At 43.1% G+C, this 15,957-nt stretch overlaps 2 protein-coding genes across 10 annotated transcripts in view; one reads left to right on the top strand and one right to left on the bottom strand.

Annotated features, from left to right (window-relative positions):
* TACC2 (transforming acidic coiled-coil containing protein 2) overlaps positions 1-3,731 on the bottom strand; it is a 115,663-nt gene extending 111,932 nt beyond the window's left edge. For all 9 annotated transcript variants that reach the window (XM_040702901.2, XM_040702902.2, XM_040702905.2 and 6 more), the window contains exon 1: positions 1,102-3,731. In XM_040702901.2, coding sequence (XP_040558835.1) covers positions 1,102-1,112 — 11 coding nt within the window. In that variant the 5' untranslated portion in view covers positions 1,113-3,731. The remainder of the gene's footprint in view (positions 1-1,101) is intronic.
* Positions 3,732-7,788: 4,057 nt separating this feature from the next.
* Positions 7,789-15,929, top strand: NSMCE4A (NSE4 homolog A, SMC5-SMC6 complex component). Its single transcript, XM_421797.8, has 11 exons — positions 7,789-8,124; positions 9,133-9,213; positions 9,660-9,790; positions 11,354-11,505; positions 11,788-11,887; positions 12,666-12,756; positions 13,361-13,455; positions 13,946-13,994; positions 14,648-14,739; positions 15,276-15,358; positions 15,808-15,929. The coding sequence occupies exons 1-10, from the start codon at positions 7,803-7,805 to the stop codon at positions 15,348-15,350; spliced, it is 1,188 nt and encodes a 395-aa protein (XP_421797.2). The 5' UTR covers positions 7,789-7,802; the 3' UTR covers positions 15,351-15,358; positions 15,808-15,929.
* Positions 15,930-15,957: the final 28 nt, after the last annotated feature.

Below are 15,957 nucleotides of genomic sequence, written 5' to 3'. Positions count from 1 at the left end.
AGTTGGAAATGGCATGGAAACTGTGAGTAATGGACAATGCAACAAGTAGGCATGCAGCCTCCTCCAGCAGCCAGTAGCAATTACTGTAGTTTCAGTTCAATATGCTGCATGTGTAGTACACACAAAGAAATATTAAGAAACCTCAAATCATGATAGACTAATCAAAAGCTTTCTCTGTGAGGATGAAAAATAGGACAACAGCTCACATTATCCTAGGATAATAATAACAAAAGTGAAAGACAGCTATGTATAATACATCACATAGTGTTAGAGAATTCAGAGCCCGTACCAAGGAAAAACCAAAATGGAGCTCATTAAAATCTAGGCATGCAAGGTCCATAACTGCAGATTTATTAAGCTGTGCTTTAACAGTTAGGATTTTGGCACTTGTGAGCTGCTGTTTTGTACTTTTCTTCTCTTTCTGCAGCAGTCTGTGCTTCTGGCTGCAGCAAGGAGGTGCTCACAATGCCTGAGTTTGATAGTATCAAAGATCAGTTGTGCTCCAGGAGACCTACACATATCGCTGCCTCTTTGAGAGGGTGAGTGAAAAGCTGACACTGAACCTTAAGAGCATGAGGTGGTGCTATTTGGCTGACAGCTCAACAGAGTCACAGAAAATAGGGTAAAGGAGGTGTATATCTCCCCCCAGTTGTTGTTTGTTTTTTTTCCAGGTTTTATAGGGGAAACATAGTTTGGGAATGGGAGAAAATGCCCTTAAGCTATCTTACCTGAAGGTCTGCTTAGCAAATCCTTGCCACTTGGTCTAATTTGATCACTTCAGTCAGATCTATTCTGCACACACAGCCATTGTGTTTCCTCCCCCCTGCAGGTTCCTGTTTTCCTTCATTATCACTACAGAGATGATCTTGCTTTCTTAATCACATTTATACTGCTCTTGTTTCCTTCTAAAACACTGCTGTTGAAAATACAGCAACTGCTCACAGCCAGAAGAATTATTAGCATGACACCTAACTCACTGTGGTTGGTAGCTAGGAAGAGTTTTTATGCTATACACCCAGCCCGCATGAATCAAGAGGATCTTTTCTGATTACTTACATTCAGAAAAGCAGATTTCATTTAGATAAATTAAATCATTCTTACCTTTCACTCATGCAGACAGACTATTGCTAGGAGTCCTGTACAGTTCCCCACAGCACACCGCTGCTCTGGATATGAAGCAAACAAACACAGCCTGATCCATTTGCAAGGACTCAGAGCTGGCTGAGTCTTGGTTTGCCCAAGCACCACGGGTGCTGGCTGGATCATATGCTTACTGTGAAACCAGAGAACTACATGAGTCTGTCAAGTCCTAACTAGCATTTTATGACAAATTTATTTTGGCAAGAATGTATAGTGCAGCACTGTGTCAGACTTGCTGAGCCTTGTATATTCCGTATCTGTCTTGATGACTGACGTATTCTCACAGCATCCCGTGTACAAGAGTGTCTCATGGAAAACGACACAAATTAACTCAGACTTTGTTTCCCCATGTGAAACCCATAGTTAAAAAGGATCATGTTAAGAAAAGCTACAGTCTGTGAAGTCTTTACTCTGAGACTGGCTGTCAGCAGTGCAACACTGCAGTCACTAATTGCGGTGGTTGAATGTAGGATCAATTGAATTTAAGCTCTTTAGTTGGGTTTAAGCTTAGATCAGAGACACGGGACAAAAGTTCACTCTCTTCAGACTTGTTCTGGAGTTGAGGGGCTTCTGTATGTTTTGTTCCACTGGCATCACAAAACACAGAAGCTGATCTGACAGTTTTCTGCAGTGACTCCACCTCCCCATCTCTCTTGAGAACGGGCAGCTGTCAGTAGGAAAGCTTGCTTTCACCTTCCTCATGGGGAGCAGCAGCACAACGCTGATTAAAAGCTGCCCAGAACTACAGGGCAGTCATTCTCTAATACTGCCACAAAAGATGAGAGGTGTAAGAGCATGTTACAGAAAGCCTCAGGTGACAAGAGGAACATCCTTGATATTCTTCACAAACACCACCCTCCTTCCTTCCCTCCAGAGGAATGGAAGCTGGAAATGAATGTAGGGAGCCCACCTCAATCTGGAGGTTGTTCTATGGTATGAACTCCCACGGAGATGTCTCTTGTTCCCTCTGCCATCCCCATCATCTGTAAGGTCTCCAAACGATTTCTTCTCTTTCTATTCCTGTTCCTCTCACTCCACATCATGCCACACAAACTAACCATCAATTTACAATATAAGTTGATTTTTTATAAGGGAGAAATGCTCTGCAGGCACATTCTGCAGGTGTGAAGGCCACTGCTGGACCTGGGGACGTTTGTTTCACTTCTTTTTTCTTTCCTTTTCTTTTTGTAGGCTGACAAGCTGCCTTTGGACAGGTGTCCTTTTAACCTGTCCCACAAACCAGTGCCAAGGTGACAACTGAAGCTCAGCCAGTCACTGACAACTTGCTTTACTGATAAATGACCAAGCTCTCAGATAACATGGACCAGCTAAGGCCTTTCTCCTCAATGAGGTCGCCTTCAGTTTCTTGCCACAGACTGCTTTGGGACTGTCAAAACGCCTGATGAAAAATGCTAACTAGCTGATTTGGGAGCACATGCAAACTGATAACTGGTCCACAGAGCTGAGCACCCAAACCTGTCATTCTCACAGATCTCTGTGTCAAAGATGGAAAAATGCATGCATGTGGGTATAGATGTAGATTCAGATGCAGATGTGGAGGGCAGGGTAAGGGAAACTAAGACAACGAGGCTTAGCTTTTCTGTCCATGGGCCCATCTGACCCCTCTAGCCAACTACCAGCCCTCTACCAAAACAGAATGGCAATATAAGCCCTGTTTATTAGAAACATGCAGAAATAATTGAAGCCACTCTGGCCTTACGTGTTAGCAACAATATTTCAACGTAATAACATAATGGTAAAAATCCTTGATAGTCTCAAACTGATGAAGTACTATTTTGATCTTAGTTCTCTTAGCAGGAAAGGCTAGAAGTATCTTTAGATACCCGAAGATCTATAAGAAAGAGGTTTGGGTCACCAGAGGTAGCTTTCCACCTATAGGTGTGGATGATGGTCAGCTCTCACTTAGGAACATGGTCAAACATCTGCATAGTCTGTCCAGAGAACAGCCAGCTAATTTTATCTCTGAAATCCTGCATATGAAACACATTCTGGTGGTTACATGGCAACGTAAAATCAACAAGCAGTCCTTTCTGAAACAAATCCTTACAACTATTTCTGAAAGAAAAAAAAAAAAGAAAAAAAAAAAGAACCATGGAACAGTGCCATAATAAAAAACTCCAGCATTTGCAAACAGCTCTTACAGTCTGTAATGCTGCAGCATGTTTTTACAATAGCTGTCTTAGGACACGCATGCTAATAGCAATCTGTTGGTCTTAGGAAGATACTATTAAATAGTCATCATCCTGTCGTCTACATTATAGGTTATGTGGATTGTAAAACAAGTTATACGAGAGATCATGAAACTATAGAACCTCAAAGGAACCACTGTGTTTTTTCTGGTAAGCAGAAAAGTTTCTTTTACTTATACAGACACTCCTTTCACCTTTTAGTAATGTCTAAAGCATAATTAGCAAACTGCTTTGAGTCTAGACATTTTCAACTTTAAAGAACTAATAAAATATTACTTACCAGTTTTCCTCTAGACTAAAAATGAAAATACACCATTCAATTTACCACTGATTTTTATAATCTTCTGCACTCCTTCTCTCCTAGCTGGTGTATGGATCCCCTTTCTGCCTGGATCACATGAAAGTGTTCTATTAATGTGAATTGGCTTATGTTTGAGAACACTATGCTGGAGAGCTATGAAGTGCAAGGAATCTGACCCAGGGATCTGCAGGGCTGTGACACATCAGTTCTTTACAGGAATTCTCAGTTGCTGGTTGAGAATAACACAAGATAGGTCCCGTACATGGCGTGCAGTCTGCTGTCATTGTTGATGTTAGTAAACCTTTTGCCTAAGGCAGTGAGACGAGCTCCTGATAGCCATTGTAACTGGAATTTCCCCCTCTGGCAGTCACTGCAGGACTATAAGTAGGCAGTGTCAGGCTGCCTCTCCACCCAGCTAACTCAGTAAGTTGGGAAAACCATTCCTCACTAACACACACAGCCACGGCATGGCTGGAAGTGATAGCTGCCTCAAGAAAAACACTGCAAGTCAGCACTGCTCGCCGTGTTTCCTGAGGAATGCTTTGCTGGAGTTCAGAACAAACATTCGAGGTCTGGGAACGCTACGAGAGTGCCTGGCAGAAGAAAAGCCTCCTGCCACCATTCCATTCGAAACCCCTTTGCCAGTGTTTAGTCTTCTCTCACCCACACGCTTGGCAAGGAGGGAGAGCAGCCCGTCTCTTCTCCCTGCCGATAAGATGGAGCTCTCAGCCCGCTTGTCTGAACGCAGCAGTTGAAGGAAGACGCACAACTGGGTTTTGTTTTGCTCCAGAGGGAGCAAGTCTGACCTATTTTACACACAGGCGCAACATCACCTTCGTGATTCTTTTAGGAAAATACATGCCACTGCAGCATAGGTGACTTAGCTATAAAATCCCACACCAGGGGTGGGAGAGAAAAGAAAGGAAGCCCACACCAATCACCAAAGTGACTTTAAGTAGAACACATCTTCTGTTCCATCATGCCCCTGAAAGATCCTCCCTTGGAATACGTTATTTCAGACAGGAAAAAGTCGTTCCTTTCTTCATAGATGAAGTTACGTGCCTTTAGCCACATGTAATAGAAACATAATGGGTTCAGTGCAACGGGCGAAGAAATGACTGAGTTGTTAGTATAAAGCCAATCACAGAAGCACTTCGGTCTCACTTCACTGTTTGCACAGTGTTGGCAACGTCTGAAGGGTGATAACTGCCAGAGACTGCTATAAGGAAAAGGGGATTCCTATGGATTTTCTGGGAAGAGAGGAATTACTGCCATACCAGAAGTTCAGCGTCGAAATAACTGCACAGTTATGCACCATATTGTGGTCACAACTCCACAGAGCACTAACTGCCTTCTTCTTGTTGTTGTTGTTGCAAAAACACGTTCTGCATTTGATTTTAATTCCTTTGCTTCTCCATTAGAAACGCATTGGCCGGACCACCAAGGCAGCAGCAGTCTGGCTATTCTCCACTCCGTTGCACCACTGACGTCTGTGTATATGTGTATGTGTATATGTGCATGTGTATATTTCATGTTCCTGCTTTCAAAGCTCTGTTCTGTATTTTTTATTTCAAAATAAATTGCTCCTTGAATGTAATGAGAAAGTGGAAGGCGTTGGGTGTTTTAGTCTGTGCCAAGCAGGACTCTCACGTGTTAATGGAGCAACAGGGCGTCACTCTTTCACTTAATGAAACATTCCAAATCAATGAAGAGCTCCTGATGCCAAAAAAGGTCTCATCCTGTCTGCTTTCTCCCCCTGACATCACAGCAGATTGGCTCCCGCATGTTTTTCACAGCTCTATTAATAATTGCTCCTCTGAAAATACCTTCTTGCACAGGCACCGCGTATGCTGTGATGTGATGGGCTGTAACCTAACCCACTGTGCTGGAAGGGCATCTGGTGCCAGATCTTTACCTCCCACAGCATTATCCGTACACATGGAAAGAAAAGCTCCTGTAAGAACCTCGTGTATAAATGTATAACCTATAAACGTGCACTTCTACGCTAATAAAATTCTTTTTATTATTATTATTATTATTTAAGTTAGCCACACTCATTGAATGAAAGTCCCCTCACCTGTATTTGCTTGCAGAGCTGGCAGCTGCATGGCAAGTATCTCAGACGTTGCATTCCTCATGTTTTCAGTTAGTCTAGCACCCGTTATGTTTGTTATCTTTATTTCAGGAGTAATTATCACTGTGCCACCGGTCTTATGTTGCAATTTGGTTAGATAATAATGAATGTCTTGCTTTCTCTCTTCACCCCGAGTAGGAGCACTTATGTTGGAGTATTCAAGGGAAATGCAAGAAGGTCGATGCTTTACAATCATATGCAACATTGCTATGCAGTGACCGCTGCCTCAGTTTAAGATGTGTCTCTTTCCCTTAAAGCAAGCAGATTGCAGACCTTGACCTACCCGAGACACACAGTTAACACCGCTGGTAATTAAGTACTCAGCACCACAATAGCATGATTTCTCTTTATTTTATGCCAATAGGGACTGCTTTGAGCTGCTTCCTGAAACACAGCATCTGTCTGAGCTTCTGTGTGTCATGAGTTATACAAAACATGTGTTGCTAAGAACAAGGATTCAATTGGAGGCTGTAGCTGAGTTCCACCTGCCGGATAATCAGTGCTGGCACAGTGGCTCTGTGTCACTCTCCAGTCATGAGACAACACACTGAGTTTGTGCTGGCTGACACCTCCACCCCTGAAGCCCTGTCCTCTTGGAAGTGTTGTACCTTCATGCTCAGCGCACACACATTTGGTTCCTCCAGGTGAGCCTGGAGGAGGAATGTGGCAGTAAATGCTGACAGTCTTTTATACCGCACAATATGTCTGCGTGTGTAGAGATAGGATTAGGAAGGCCAAGGCGCAGATAGAGCTGAACTTGGCGAGGGATGTGAAAGATAACAAAGGTTCTACAGGTACATAGGCAGCAGCAGACAAGCCGAGGAGAGTATTCCTCCTCTGATGAACGGCAATGGGGAGCTGGATTCCTCAGACATAGAAAAAGCTGAGGTACTCAGTGAGTGCTTTGCCTCAGTCTTCACTGGTGGTCAGGCTTCCCACGTCTGCCAGGACCACGAGCCTCTGGGTAAGGGTGTGGGGAGAGGATTCTGTCCCACTGTAGAGGTGAAACGTGTCTGAGACCTCCTCATGCAATTGAATGAATGTATATTTCGTATTAGAAGCAAGCTGTTGTGCTGCACAGTGCTTGCTGGGCTGTTACTGTGCTTTTTTTGTGTTGAATTTTTAATGCGTTGCCTCTTTTAGAATGCTTTGCCATTTTATTGCATGTTTGAGACAAAGAGCAATCTGTAGGACGTTTTGCTCTTGTGCCCGATGAATAAAAGGAGCCCCGAGGAAGGTCAGCCATGGATTCCAAGCAAGCAACCATCATCTTCTGAAGCACAACACTGCTGTTTGAAGCTGGATACAATGCATCTCCTCCGCCAGGCACTCAGCCCTGCACCTGGCACTGAACCACGCACTGCTTCACCTCCCACCCTGCTCTATACACAGCCCTTGGAAAGGGCCGTATCCCTCACTATCGCTGCGTGCTGTGCCGCACAACGGGCTCCGTCTCATTTGCTGCCCAGAAGCAGGTCAGCCAGGCCGCACGCACCGCACAGGCGCCGGCTGTTGGGCTGCTGCCCGACCCACCCAACGCTTCCACCTCCCCAGCTCCTCTCGTTAGAGGGGCTCGCCCTAAGACGCTTCGGATCGGCATCCCGGCAGCAGGTGAGCAGCCTTATTAACGCAGGAGATGAGCAGCCTTATTAACGCATGAGGCGCGCGGGCTCCCGGTCTGTGGCGCGGCTGCGCCCTCTCCCGGTCCCACCGGTTGGGCGGATGGCGACGCGCGCTTCGAGCGGAATTCGCTAGAAATAACCGCTGCAGGAGGTTTTATCAGCGGACGGGCTCGAGCTCCGCCCCGCCGAGGGACAGAAGCGCGGGCAGCGCCAGCGCACCCCCAATCCCAGCCCCGCAGCTCCCAGCCCCGCACCGCCCTCGGGCCGCGTTAACCCCGCGCGGGCTCCGCCGGCCCCGCCCCGCCGCTGCGCCGGGTGAGAGCGGCTCTGCCCCGCCCCGCCCCGCCCCGCCCGCTCCTCGTACGGCAGCCGCGCAGGCCCGGGCGCCGGCAGCGATGGCCGAGTCGGATGGAAGCGGCGATTTCTTCTCCCCGCGGGGCTCCGGCTCCGCCCGCAGCCGCCTCTCGCTGCCGTCCGCCTCTCGCAACGGCTCCGTCTCGCAGCGCAGGCAGCGGCGGCTCTCGGGCGGCCTGGGCCGCCCGCCGGCCTCCGAGAAAGGGGACGAGGAGGATGAAGAGGAAGAGGAGGACGAGGACGACGGAGAGGAGCCGGAGTCCGAGAGGCCGCGGCCGCCGGGGAGCTCCGAAGGCGGCGGCGACGAGCGCCACAGGAGGCTGATCCGCAACCAATACCGGGAGCTCATCTGCAGCGTGCAGCGTGAGACGGGGCTGCGGGGCCGGGGGGAGGGGAGGGTCGGGGGCTGCGAGTTGTGAGCGAGGCCGGCAGGTGCTCCTCCCGCTCTGCTCTGCGCTGGGACAGCTCACCTGGAGCGCTGCGTGCGGATGGGCTGAGCTCAGTGCGGGAGGGACGCGGAGCTGTGGGAGCGCCTGTAGAGGAGGCACGAAAGCGACCCAAGGGATGGAACCTCTCCGTGGGAGGACAGGGGATGAGGGGATGGGGCAGTGAGCACCTGATGGGGCTGTGGGTGTCTCCGTGCACTGCAGAGGGTTTTACCAGGTGGCCTTTAAGGCGCCCTGGCAGCTGAAGCGATTCTACGAGCAGCTCTCCAGATGAGTGCCTGTGTTTCTGCTGCTTCCACGGAGGTTTGCACTGTGTTGCTTTTCTCATTAAGGCCTTACAGCTGTGGTTTAGTAAGCAGTGCCAACCTTAGCGGGATCAAGTGCTGATTGCTTCCTGCAGGCTGAATGTGTAGAGCTGTTGTAAAAGGATACGGCCTTATTTATGGATGGGCCAGTCTGTGCTTCAGTAAGGAAAACAGTGCTGCCTATGCCAGGGCACTGAGCGTGTTCCTAAGAGAATGAGAGTAACTGAGAGCTGCACATCTGAAAGCCTTGTTAAATCATGTGTGTACTTTGCATGTACTGTGTTCGACCTGGAGACGTTCAGAAATCACCCAGCATGTATTTTTTTTTGCCTTTGTTTTCTGAAGTCCTTAATTTAAATGGATAAGGTGAGAGCACAGAAACCCCAGCAGTAATTAGTGGCTGCTTTGGCACAGATCTGGGCATTTAGCTGCAGCCAAGAGGAGTCTGGGATCTATCGATTTCAAGCTTTGCAGTAAAACTCATTGAATGTGTGTAATTAACACAGCTTCAGTAAGATGTGGTGTATGAACAGGACAGTTTTGATTAAGGTATGTGTGTGTATTTATTGATACTTCTGTATTTAAATAATTTAGGGTTCTGTTTGTGTCCTTTCCCCTAGAAAATCGTGAGGATATGCTGAGTTCCAAGAGCAACAGGCTGACAGAAGCTTTGGAGGAAGCCAATCAGCTATTCAGTGGAGGTAACAAATTCTGTAGTCCTTATCAGAGGTGATTGACAGTCAAATAAGTGTGAGGAGATGATGCTTTCATAAACAAAAAAGGGGCAAAGGAATGAAGCTGGCATCCAAGTATTATTTATCTTGACTGTGTAGGACAGAAGTAGTACACAAAAGATATAATTGTAGATGGGTTTGTTCCACTTGGAGGGGAAAAAAACTCTCAAATGTAGAATGAGATGCATTTTTCATTGTTACAAGGTGATGTGTGTGTTCTGTGCTTGCCCCTGTTCAGTCATCCCCTCCTTTTCTCTTTTCTAATGGAAATGTGAGTATTATGTAAGTAATTCCATTAGAGGTCATTGCCCTAAAATGGCTTATAAAGTTCCATGCTGAGGATCTCCTGTACGCTGAATTTGGTTTTTGACAATTGTGTGTTACTAACATACGGTCTTGTTCTTCTGTAACAGTTTCCCGTGCACGAGAAGCTGCTCTGGATGCCCAATTTCTTGTCTTGGCATCAAATCTAGGGAAGGAGAAAGCCAATGAGTTGCGCTCAGAGATCACAACGTTTGATTCACTAACATTTGCAGAAGATCTGGTAAGCTCCAGACTTAGGCTTTGCCCTATTTTTTTATAGAATGACTAAAGAAAAGCCTGAGATTGCCAGGCAGCACCTGCAAGTTCTGATGGGACAGAAGAGTTTTCCTCTGAATTTCTTTGATTAATGTTCTGGTTAGTTTTGTTAACTGCTTTAAACCACGTACTCAGCATTTCCAATTGGTGTAGGTAAAAATCTTAACTCTCAAATGTAGGCATTTCACTCTCCCCATGGTTGTACTGCTGCTGCTTTATCACAGGTTAGTCAGTGCATGCTTTTAAGGTAGTCTTAAACACTTTCTTGGATAGACATCGTTCTCTTGTTTCACACTAAGCAGTTTCTTTACCTAATCTATTGCTTTATGTGTTTTTGAATGGAGTTCTCAAGGTTCCATGGGTATTATTCAGATGTTTTTAGGGATGTCAGGTTTATCTGCTTTTGCTGTGGCCAGGTGGGAGAGTGGCTTCACAATACCATTGAAGCAGACTCTTTCCCAGTATTCCATGTCTTTATTAAAGCTGTTTCCTGGGGAAGGGCTGGGGATGCAAGGTTGGGCCAAATACGCTGCTGTATGATATTTGAAAAGATAGGCTTCCTGGAGGTATGTGGTGTTCAAAAACTGAGATCTAGTGCAAAATGCTTTGCTACTCCATACGTAATTTAAAGACTGTTACATATTGGTTTTATTTACTCATAGCTATCTTTTTCATGGCATTACTAATGCTGAGTAGTGATTACTGGAAACAAAAATGCTATGTGTAAGTGGATATCTACCATGTTAGTCTGTTATCAATGCAGCTATTGAAACAGTGGGGCTCATAATCATTGTTAGCTGAAAGCTTGGCTTAAGCTTATGGGAAGTTGCTGCTGCAATCAGTGGGGTTATAGCAGGAGTCAACTCTTGTTCTTGATTTCGTTGACTGGATAAGCACTGCACTCCAATTTTCTTCCACTAATAATTGGAGAGCAGAAACTCATGTGATGTTTGTCTAGGAGTGATGGGTAATCTAAGCAATGAAAAGCATAAAAGGCTGTGTGTATTCTCCAGTGTCTGCAGTCATTTGTAACATAAGAAAGAGAAGTTTGTTGAAGGGGGAAAAATACATTTCTTTGGATCCACTGAAGTGTTTGGAAATGCTAGATTGATTCATATTTGGAAGCTTAAGATCACTTGAAATGAGATTTAAGTTTAGGCTCCATTTTCTTACAGTCCATCCCATGGTTTTTCCATACAGTGGTTTGAGGAACTACAGGCCATTCATTTCTATATGAAATTGATTCTCTGCACAGCACTAGTTTTGGATTTTGTTGTCTAGTGTAGATGAAAATGTCTGATGTTAAATCCTCTATTTAGATACAGCATGACTTGTTCATATAAGTCACAAGTTTGTGCTTTTTCTATGTTGATTATATCTTCAGTAAAGTTAAATGTCTTTTGCTGTACTGTGACGTTAAATAGTAATTTAGTAGGTCAGACACTGTAATACAGTTTTTCACCATTGATCTGTCTACTAATCTTTCTTGATGGGAATTCTCATTGCAGTTTTCTTTTTCCTTTTGTAGCTGACATTCATGGGTATAAATCGCACAGAAACAGAGGGAAATGATAGTGATTCTGAGAGCATGTCAGGTGGCTATTTACCTAGTAATGCCTGGTATAAGCTGGGAGAAGAAGCAGAAAAGTACTTCAGGAGAGCACCTTCTTTTCATTACATGTAAGTTTATTGCAGCACAAGCTAATGACACCAAGTGGTGTTAATTCTGACTAATTACCTTTAATGCCCTGGGCTTGAGTAGAGTTTAATCTCAAGTCAGCCTGCCCAATGAGGTCTAAATAAGAGAGGTGCATCCAGGCTCCACCACTTCTGATCACACAGCTGAATTGCCTTCACCTGTGCTCCCAGGGCTGACTGGGTCCTTTCCCCAGGTATTCAAGCAGTGGCTCAGGCCGTGACTCAACAGTTCCCATACACATATGTTATTTTTATTCTGCCTAGGTTGGGATCTTTCAAGTCTGAGCCTCCCATGCCCAGGCAACGAATTGAGAGGCAGAGAAAGGCTCCAGGAGGAGAAGAAAAACGGGCAATGCCTGCTCAGGTTTGTGCACTGCTGTCTTTATTAATGATTTGTTATAACAGAATAATTTCAAGTGACATATAAATCTTTATTGTTTTGGGATTTGTAACTCTTATCTGTGTAGCACTAAAAGTTTCAGACTTTGCTATTATGCCTGCTAACCTTCCAAAATCATACAAAGATCTGGGGGACTTGTATGGCATTACTGCTTATGAAGAGGTGTCAAATGCCCAGTTATATCCACAGGACTGTGTCAAAATACAGCAGAGAATGGTGGGGTATTTTTTTTTTTGCTCAGTTTCAGAGACAAAGATGATAATAAATGTCTCATGAAGGGTTTCTGGCTTACTGTGATTTTGCAAGTCTGATAGTATATTTATGAAACATTTTTCTTAGATTCTTTAGTGTCTTTCTAAGATGTTGGTACAACTCAAAGAGGACAGAGGTTGAATTGATTGAAGAAAAAAGTAAAGAAAATAATCAGTATTCTGTTTGCCTACCAATTCATTTGCATGGTTGGCTGTATTCCAGACTGAAATGCCTGGAACAGTAATCATCAGAAGAGATCAAGGCAAGTTCAAATTAACTTATTTGCTCTGACTTTGAAAGAAAAGGCTGAAAACGCATCAACTGAAAGGTCACCACTTATATGGTACAATGGGAACTCATTTTAAATCACTTAGTAAGGTTTCAGATGCTTGCATAAGTGTCTGTAACTGTATGTGTGGTATGGAGAAAATGCTATCTGTTATGTAATGAGTTCATAAAAGGTCAATTTCATATTCTTGTCTTACGACAGCTAAAAAAAATGGAGGAGTCTCATCAAGAAGCTACAGCAAAAGAAGTGGAGAGGATCTTGGGATTGTTACAGACTCATTTTAGAAATGATCGTAAGTATGACTCAGCTTCTATGGCATTAATTTGAGAATATGAGTACTTTTCCACAGTTAAGAGCTGTTAAACTATAGAAGCAAAATGAAGTGGAGTTGATAAGTAGAAATGTTTATTCTGAAGGTCACGTGCTGGCTATGTATTCTTTATGAAATCTAATCAGTTGAGGTTTCATTTAGTCAAAGAAAGGTTGAGGTTGGAAGGGACCTCTAGAGGTCATCAGGTCCAAGCCCCTTGCTGATGTAAAGCCACCTGGAGCTGGTTGTCCAGGACCACATCCAGCTCTTAAATGTCTCCAAGGAGGGAGGTTCCACAACCTGTTTGATGGCAAAGTCAGTTTAAACTATTTATTTATTTTTAAGTGATAAATCAAATAGTAGTGTACCTAAAAACTGGCCTGTGTGCATGTGTGGGCCAAAAGATGGAATGAAATATTCTCAGGAAGCTTTCTTCCACATGCATACAGTTCTGAAGTCAGCGTTAGAGCAAGTCACTGTAAGCATTGACTTAGCTTTTTAAGTGAGTAGTGATGTTAGTTTGTGTTTGTGTATTAGCTCTGTGGGTATCACTTGTTTTTTAACTAAACCATTCTGACATTGCCAGCTTGTACTCCTATTTTCTTCTTTGATCTTGTGGTTGATCCAAACTCCTTTGCGCGCACTGTGGAAAACATCTTCCATGTGTCCTTCATACTAAGGGTAAGGGAAGACAAGTTCTTGCAATCTTACTTTAGATGCTAGAATTGTATGGAAATCTTGATTTGCTGTTTTTGTTTTGTGTGATATTGAAACAATAGGATTTAAATATTAGAATTCCTGATTAGCTTTCCCCAAACACTCTATGGTATTTTAGAAACAGAATAAAAAAGGAAATAGACTACTTTTGTTCTGATTTTTCTTGCTATTGCAGCCAGTTTCACACTGGGAAAATGTTTGCATTAATATTCTTTTCAAAAAAGTTCAAGCGTACACATTAGTGTAAAAGAATTTATTACTTGTCAGTTTAATATTTACTGCATTCTCCTATGTAAGCGCTGTAAATATATTCTTACTTCTCCCTAATTAGGGTTACTTATCAATGTATGTTCTTGTTTATGATGATGTAATGTATTAGTGGCTATTAAGACATACAGTGCATTATCTCATTTAGATCTAACATCTGAAATCTTTAATCCCACTGTGTTTTTAGGATGGTTTAGCAAGATTAAAGCTGGATGATGATAAATTGCCAGTAATAGGTATGTAAGTCTAGCTCTAAATAACTTTCTTTTCATAGCATTGAAAAGTAGCTATACCTTAATGTGTTCACAAAGCTTTACAGGTGGGTAGCTGAAAGAGCAGAGATATGGGGATAAGCAGTGAATGGCATGAAAAGATTTATAAGACTAATTGAAAAGTTTGATAGTCTTTAAATGTAGAAATATGGAAAACCTCTGTTATGGTGGCTTATACAAATTACTAGTAATAAAAGGTTGTTCTGTTACCTCAAGTGATATTTTGATTAATAAGTACAGCTGTGTTTTGAGGAAAATTATGTATTTTTCCATTGTTTATCCAAGATGAGAAGTGCTGCAACTTCAAAACAGTTGGAAAGGAAATGCTGTGTATGGGGTCTCCAGTTCTCCTTCTCACAGGGTATCAATGGGATTAAGACTTGGTGGGATTTGATAAAACACTCAGATCCTTCTGGTAATCTGGAAGAAGTTAGTTTCTAAATTTCAAAGAGGTAAGACTAGAGAAATTTCCTAGGCAGCTTATAGTACAGGCTACTGTTGGGCAGGAATTTAGTGGAGTACATGTTAGTGATATTGATCTTTGTGAAGGTTTTGTGTTCCTGAATGATGCTGCCTTTATAACTGTAAAGATAATGGAAATACAATATTTTGAACAGAGCCTGTACAGAATGTTGAAGAAAGAAATGATGACCACAGTGCTCGAGCACGGAACCAAGTTGTCATTTCCCTGAGCCATGAAGAATGGAGGGTATAATACTTGATAACTTCGATTCATTTATTTCCCCTGAAGCTTAAGAATACATCTGAGAGCTGTGTTGTTATGTACACAGATGAGGATGAATGTTCACAAATTACTATTATTGTTTCATATATTACTGCATTTAATTTCATGGATTTGAGAACAACCACAAATCTGATGAATGCTTTTAACCGGAAGAAAATGGGGAAGTGGGATGGCAATTTCATCTTTAACCCTTGAAGCCCTGTCAGTTTAAGTGCTTTTGACTTTAATGACTTGCTTTTACTACTTCGTGAGGACTGTGTAATCAATTATTTCCCCTTATATATGATATTTGCTCCTGGGGGGAAGAACATTTTCCTCATTGTCCTCTATTTTTGATCAAGTTTCTTTGCAGTTAAAGCTTTCTCCTCAGAATGTACAGAACAGACATTCAAAGTAGTGCTTTAGTATGAGGAAACTTCATTTAGCCCTGGTGGTTAGTGCATTTGTATTTAAATAGTTCAGCCCTGTAACTTACATACTTCTCTGTCCTTTCTAACTAGGAAATTGTAGAAACATATGAGATAACAGAACCTATGATCAGCCCTCCTAATAGCGATGAAATGGAGACAGCTTAATTCTTCAAGTAAGTTTTCTTAATACATCAAAATAAAGCTACAGTGCATGAGTTCCTTATGCATATGGAGGAATTGCAGAGAAATGTGTGATGTTACATGTAGCTAATTGTGTGACATCCTGGCTTTCTGTATTCTTGATCCCTTCCTGGGTCATCTAGTCATCCATAGGGTAATTAACTGACAAGCTCATATCTGATGGTAGTTCAATACAACATTCCACAGGTGAATTACATTCCTGGAACGTTTTGCTGTGAAGAATCACACTGTAGTTTCTGTACGGTTTCTTAAAATGTACTGACAGCTGAGCTGGTTAAGAGTAGTCTGAGGAAGGGCTTAACCTGTCTGGTTCCTTCCCAAATCCTCTAAGCAATAGGACTGAATTACTGTATTACCTCATCTGTGTGGTAAGCTTTAAATCTTCATTGTTACTTTCTTCTCTTTTTTTTTTTCCCTCTAGGTGCCTTAAAGAAAAATACTTAAAATCCTAACTGAAGAATACATTTTTATCTGTATATATTGTAATATTAAATTTATTTTTATTGAAACATTGGGGTATTTTAAAGCTGTCTTGTACACACATCACAGTTACCTTACTGTCTACTTACTA

This window comes from Gallus gallus, chromosome 6 (genome assembly GCF_016699485.2).
Source record: "Gallus gallus isolate bGalGal1 chromosome 6, bGalGal1.mat.broiler.GRCg7b, whole genome shotgun sequence".
NCBI lineage: Eukaryota > Metazoa > Chordata > Aves > Galliformes > Phasianidae > Gallus > Gallus gallus.
Note: the sequence above shows the minus strand (reverse complement) of the source record. Positions and strands in the feature narration are given on the sequence as shown.

Coding starts and splice junctions, on each gene's coding strand:
- NSMCE4A (XM_421797.8), top strand. CDS start 7,803: ATGGCCGAGTCGGATGGAAGCGGCGATTTCTTCTCCCCGCGGGGCTCC. Junction 13,456..13,945: donor ATGTGTCCTTCATACTAAGG/GTAAGGGAAGAC, acceptor CTGTGTTTTTAG/GATGGTTTAGCAAGATTAAA. Junction 14,740..15,275: donor TGAGCCATGAAGAATGGAGG/GTATAATACTTG, acceptor CTTTCTAACTAG/GAAATTGTAGAAACATATGA.